Source organism: Rhinopithecus bieti, unplaced genomic scaffold (genome assembly GCF_001698545.2).
Source record: "Rhinopithecus bieti isolate Rb0 unplaced genomic scaffold, ASM169854v2 scaffold_71542, whole genome shotgun sequence".
In the NCBI taxonomy this organism is placed as follows: domain Eukaryota; kingdom Metazoa; phylum Chordata; class Mammalia; order Primates; family Cercopithecidae; genus Rhinopithecus; species Rhinopithecus bieti.
In genome coordinates this window covers 158,440-164,439 of record NW_016826746.1, presented here as the reverse complement: position 1 = coordinate 164,439, position 6,000 = coordinate 158,440, and the positions used below count along the sequence as shown (strand labels likewise).

General features: G+C 56.8%; 1 protein-coding gene across 1 annotated transcript in view; it reads right to left on the bottom strand.

Moving 5' to 3' along the window:
• Window positions 1-6,000, bottom strand: part of BRD4 (bromodomain containing 4) — a 100,956-nt gene that overhangs the window by 8,195 nt on the left and 86,761 nt on the right. The window contains 3 exon segments of the mRNA XM_017863558.1: window positions 188-240; window positions 336-792; window positions 899-951. Of these exon segments, the coding sequence (XP_017719047.1) occupies window positions 188-240; window positions 336-792; window positions 899-951 (563 nt within the window).

Sequence of the window (6,000 nt, the reverse complement as noted above, 5' to 3'; positions counted from 1 at the left end):
TGCTGTGTCCCCAGCTCCTGCTTCCCATGCTTACAATGGCCCTTCAGACCTCAGTGCAGAGCTTAGTCCCCCACTTGCCTGGCCATTGCCCAGGCCCCCAAGAAGGTGGCCCTGTCCCCATATCCCCCAGGTGAGTGCTGTCCAGGTTCCACGGGAGGAATCCCATTGCATGAGTGTATCCCCCAACCCCGATTAGAAAAGCTGCAGAGGGGTCGCAGCTTTTCTCATCTAACATGACGCCTGGCTCAGCAGGAGAAATAAGTCAAAATCATCTAGATTGTTACTCAAATGTCTCAGGTGTTTAAAAAACAAAAACAAAAATCTTCTGAATCAACGTGTTAATAACTTCATGCAAGACCTGTCTTGAGGCGAACCGAGACAGGAAGGGGTCTCAGCCCACACCGGGGTGGGCCACGGCTCACCTGGAGGAGAGACCACCGCGTGCTGGTTGAGATGGGGTGGAGTGCTGTGCTCAGGCGGCTGGGGCAGGTGAGGGGGCAGCTCGGGCTGCGGCAGGTGCAGGATGGGCTGGGTGAAGTGGCCGATGGGGTCAAAGACGCTGCCTGGGAGCTGGGGCTCCAGGACGGGCACCTGGGTGGCAATGAAGGGTGGGGGCGAGGACTTCATCGCCGGGGCTGCCTGCTGAGGCATGGAGGGTGGGGGAGGCGGGGGCGGCGGCTGCTGTTGCTGCTGCGGAGGTGGAGGCGGTGGGGGCTGCTGGGGAGGCGGGGGCGGCTGCTGGGGCACAGGAGCCGGGGCCTGCTGCATCTGCTGATGGTGGTGATGATGGTGCTGCAGATAGAAAGACAGACAGACAGGCTGATGTCAGGCAGGCAGAACTGGCCAGGGCCAGACCCAATGTCCCACATAATGGAGGATGCCCCCTGAGCCCATGTACCTTCTTCTGCTCCCTCCCGGGGTGCCCCTTCTTTTTTGACTTCGGAGCCATCTCTGCAGAGGAAAAGAGAAGGTAGTGAGGCTCTGGGGGAGAAGGTGAGTGAGCTGGCCTTGGATGGAGAAAGAGGAAAAAACAGGGCACGTTCAGGAGAAGGACCAGTGACCCTGAGAGAGGGCAGCGGGTTCGAAGCGGGATAAGTTGGTCATCACGGGGGAGTGAGAGACATGCGAGGCATCACCTACCCACTTGCCTGCTGCTTTTCCTAGCAGGGACTGTGCCTGAAAAAGCTTCCCCTGCCAAGCTTCAGATCACCACAGCCGCACTGGAAGCTGAGAGCTTGCCCAACGCCTCCCACTACTCAAGGGTCAGTCACTTACTATAGGGACTGAGTGCATGGCCTGGACGGCAACCTGCTCAGTTTTCCAACAACTTGTGATGGCTGCAACGGTCACATTCATCTGACAGTTGAGAAAAGAGGGGCTCTGAGAAGGGAGGGGACTTGTCTAGGGTCACATGGCTAAAAAACAGCTTCACAGGGGCTTCCAACTGCATGGCCCTCTGAGGCCCACTCCTTTCCATTCTCAAAGGGGAAGCAGAGAGGCTCAGCTGGGGCGAGAGCCAAAGGACGGTGAGGAACATATCGGCAAGGGAGAATGCAGAGAGCCCACTCCGGGAAGAAAAAAAGGAGCAGGCTGGCCCCCTGGGAATGACCAGCAACTAAAGAGGTAGATGGACCTCAGAAGTCCCTGCTTTGGGACACAGTCACCATGCTGCAGACAGAAGGCGGCATGTGCCCTTGTTCCTGTGGGCCGACAGCTTGGCACCACAGTGGGGTGGATGGGTCCAGGGTATGTCTGCCCCTAGGAGGTGTACTCGAGAGCCAGCGTGCCCACCTCTGTCCCCACTCCAGAGATTTACACTAAGGGACTTCTGCCAGCTGGATGTCCCCTCACCAAACATGGATGGTGTACAAGCCCCAGTGGGGGACATGAGCCCTGGCCAGTGCTCACGGGCTGGCAGGTCACACAGTCGCCAGCCACCAGATTGGAGGCCGGGCCCATGATATGGCGCCTTTTGGATTCCTGTCACTGAGAAGCACTTCATGGCACTGCCTGGCTTCGCCTGAGCTCCTTGCCAGGGTGCTGCCTCTTGCTGCTGGTGTTGGAGGACACATGCTTTGCCCAAATCGAGGCTCCTTCCACTTGGATCTGCTTCGTGGAGGGCCACGCTAAGCTTCTGTGAGGCTCGTGGCCCTCAGTGCAGCAAGACACCAAAAGGGATGGGGAAAGACCTTGTGCCCTGTAAGAGCTCACCACTCCACGCGAGACAAGACACAGACACAGACCTCAGCAGCTACAGACACACGTCCTTGTACAAATGACCAGGGGCTGCAAATGGGGACACGGGGGAACCTGGGGCCCCACCTCAAACCTGCATACAGGGCTCAGGACGCTCTGGGTCAGAGTATGACATCTGGTGAGAGAGATACTGTTGTGGGTGAGACATGCCAGAAGGGAAAGCTTGGGTAGATTTGCAGTGTCAGGGCAACAGGGAGTCTGACTGCTGTGGTGCAGTGGGAGGAACACTGGCTGCAGAGGCTGGCGGCCACAGGACCAGTGGGACCCTGCACACTAGGGAAGCAGGAAGAAAAGGCCACGGCTTCTCTCCCAGCACTAATCCTGGTGTGAGGAGGTGATGGAGCCATGGTGTCTAGGGGCATGCTAGGCATACCTCGGAGGGGACCTGGGGCAGGAGGCAGAAGGTAGTGGGAAGCAGCAGGGCCACCCTGTGAAGTCTGACTAGGAGAAGCCTCAGGGATGTGTCCAGATGCAGAGTTGAGGGAGAAAGTGTGTGTGCAAGGGAAGGACATGCTGGGGCTCGCCTATTGTCTTGTGGCCTTGGAAGAAACCTTGTTTTTTCAGTTGTAAAAGAGGGATAGCTACTCTAACACCTCACAGCCTGTGGGCTGTGAGCAGAGGCCCATAGGAGGAGATATAGGGATAATGTGCAGCAGGGCCTGTGGGGATTCCAGGGGGCATGTCTCAGCTGCCTTGGAAAGGCCACAGGTAATATCCTGGGGACTTGTCTCCAGGGCCCCTTGCAAGTGCTGGGGCCCCCAGGCAAGGCAGGACTAACAAGTGGGGGAGAGAAGGTGAGAGGTACACGGCAGACCCCCAGGACCAGATGACTAAAGGGGCTGGTGGTAGAGGTAGCCCCATCTGGCCCACATGGTCTGAGCCTTGTGTTGGAGTTACCAGTAAAAGACAAGACAGGAAGTGCACAGCTTCACAACACACCAGCCCCAAGACACCCCCACACAAAACTCTCTAGAAAGGGTTACATGAAGATGGCCTCAAGTACGGTGTGATCTTTATTCCATGACAATCTTCAACTCAACACAAATTTCATCTTTACATAGGATGGTAATTGTACAAAGAAATAAAATGTTTTTTAAAAATCCGATTAAAACACTGATTCCGCCCACCCCCCAGCCCCACTCCAATAAAGGAGGCAGGATGGAAGGTAAGGTCAGGGCAGAGGAGAGGAGTCCCCGCCTGCACTGAGCGGCCGCCTCCGGCTCCTCCTCAGGACCCATAAGCCAGCTGGTGCGTTGAGGCCCGGCTGGCACTTCCTGCACAGGAGGCTGCCAACAAGGAGAAGTGAGTGGGCACTGTCCTCTCTGGCTGTTCCTGGGGCACCAAGCACAGGTGACAGCTTAAGTCTAATGTGCTTTCAAGTTCAACAAGCCCTGAGCGCTCTCTGCCAGATGGAAGCCCCATGGGCAAGAAGGAGAGGGTCCCTGGACAGTGAGATTGAAAGGACCCTGGAGGAGAGCTGGCCTGTGGCTATGGCCCATGTACACTGTGTGTGCATGCGCAGTGGGGGGGGGGGGGCCAGGGGCAGCATGCAGGCCTGACACTGGGAATCCAGGCTGCCATTTGGTCCAAGAAAGCACAATCTTCCCAGAAAGACAATGCCAGCAGCTCCCCAACTGTCCTGTGGGAATCTGGGCATGAAGGCTCTCCCGCCTGCTCCCATCTCAGCCAGGCGGGGCTGCAACAGGAACACAACAGGCGCAGGCCAAAGGGCAGCTCAGAATAGTTTGTTTGGCAAACGGAGCTTGACTGGAAGCTGGATGCCCAGAGAAGATCAAGAGCAGCCCAGGAACTCCTGAGCATCAATGCAGGCCCCGGGAGGCTCTGGTGAGGCCAGGGCTAGCCCCTGCTTCCACAGCGAATCTGGGGCAGTTACAGCTGCTCAAGCCCAGGGAGCTGAGGAGAGCTGCCAGGGCTCCCACATTGGGCGGGGAGCCGGCACCCGAGGGCTTGCCCATGGCGACAGCCCACTTCCAGTTCCAGAAGAAGGCAGGCCTTTAGGAAGCACCCACAATCTACACTTTAAAAAAGAAGAAAAAATGAAAAGCCCCTGAAACGCAGACGCAGTTTCTTAGGGGACTTTTCACGTCAGGCAGTTTTCTGCTGAGATGCTGGATTTGTGACCAAAAAAGGGCCGGTATTTATTTTTAGAGCAAAAAAGCCTATTAGTGCCTCTGGGAGGGCTTGGATGATGTGGCCACCCTCGCCTGCCCCAACCCCAGAGGCTGTCGTTATTCTAAGTGACTGAAGACGGGGAAAATGTTCACACTGTTAACACCAATCAGAGGTGTCCATGGGGCAGTCCCTGAGGGTCTGTGACACCCTCTCCGGTCCACCAGCCCAGAATCGCCCCACTAGAGGAGGTGGGTGGGGTTAGGTGGGATTGGGGAATGATGGGCCCAAGGCCCTTCACCAGTGCCTGCCCGGCAGGTCCTGCACACTGCAGCCTGGTTCCAGGAGGTACTTTCCCTATGTGACTTGAGAAGAGGGAGGCCAAAGAAACTGGGGAAATGCCCGCCAGGCAACTTAAGCTTTTGGAAATGCACGGGAACAATGGAGACGGAGGAGGAAAGACTCCAAAAGGTTCAGAGTCAGCGGTGGCTCGAGCCTTATAGGGTATCAGTGAGAAGCATGCTGTGGGAAGAGCCTCACTGAGCCTTCCAGGGTCTAGAGGCCTTGCCTCTAAAGCTCCCACTCCTTATCTGGGACAGCTCTAGAGGTCAGAGTGTTCTTCCGCACACTGAACAAGAGCTCTCCTGGACTAATGTCACTGCGAGGTTCAGGAGGGAAGTAGTTAGGGTCCAAAGTCCCAGAAAAAGAGGGATGGGACAAAGAGAGAAAACATAGTTGGGGTCTGGCTTTGCACACAGAGCAGCACCACATGAATGCATGTGTGGGGGACTGTCATCACCCTCCAGGAGATGCCACCCACCCAGAGGACCCCAGAGGACCAGGGAGGCTGGGCAGGACAGCCAGGCAGTCTTTACACGGGGAGGCCCGGGCTGCTGGCCAGGCAGGCAGCCTTCCCGAAGGCGGGACTAGGCATGTGCTGCTGGACATGACTAATCCACCCCGGGGGACAGGCCCAGGGCTCTGAGGAATTCCATAACTTGATGGAGTCCTGTCCCTTTCACGGAAGAAAATGGACTTAAGCTATAGCTTGCTGGGAAGGAATCTGGAACTGAAGACCGTTTTATTAAGAGTCCGTGTCCAATGATTAGGCAGGACCTACGTAGAGGGAGAGAGAAACCAGTGTGAGAGAAATGGTGTGGAATGTACCATTTAAGTCACAAGAACAGAAGAACTGCAGACCGAGCCAGCCTCCTGCGCCCTGGTGGCTGATGCGCACAAGAACAGCACTGGAGACTGGAGCCCTGCCCCGTGCCTGGCTAACCGTAGGTAGGGACAGACCCACCACCCCCTTAGAAAGGTCACAGAGGCAGAACACATGAACGCCTCGTAAACCACCCCCAGCCTGCTCAGCTTCCACAGAGTGGCTTTGGCCCCCACTACCAAGCTCCACGAGTGCCCTGCCTGCTGAGCACACGCCGGCATTTCCTTTACTGCCCTCAAGTGGCTTCTTTTGAATTTGAGTGGTACCCCTGCCCTGTCCCACCAGACAGGTGTGGCAAACCAACTAGGCCCCTGCTGACTTTGAGCTCATCTCATCCAGGGGCTGCGCACTGTCTATTCTCAGGGAGGCAATGCCAGCCCTTCCACCTGGGT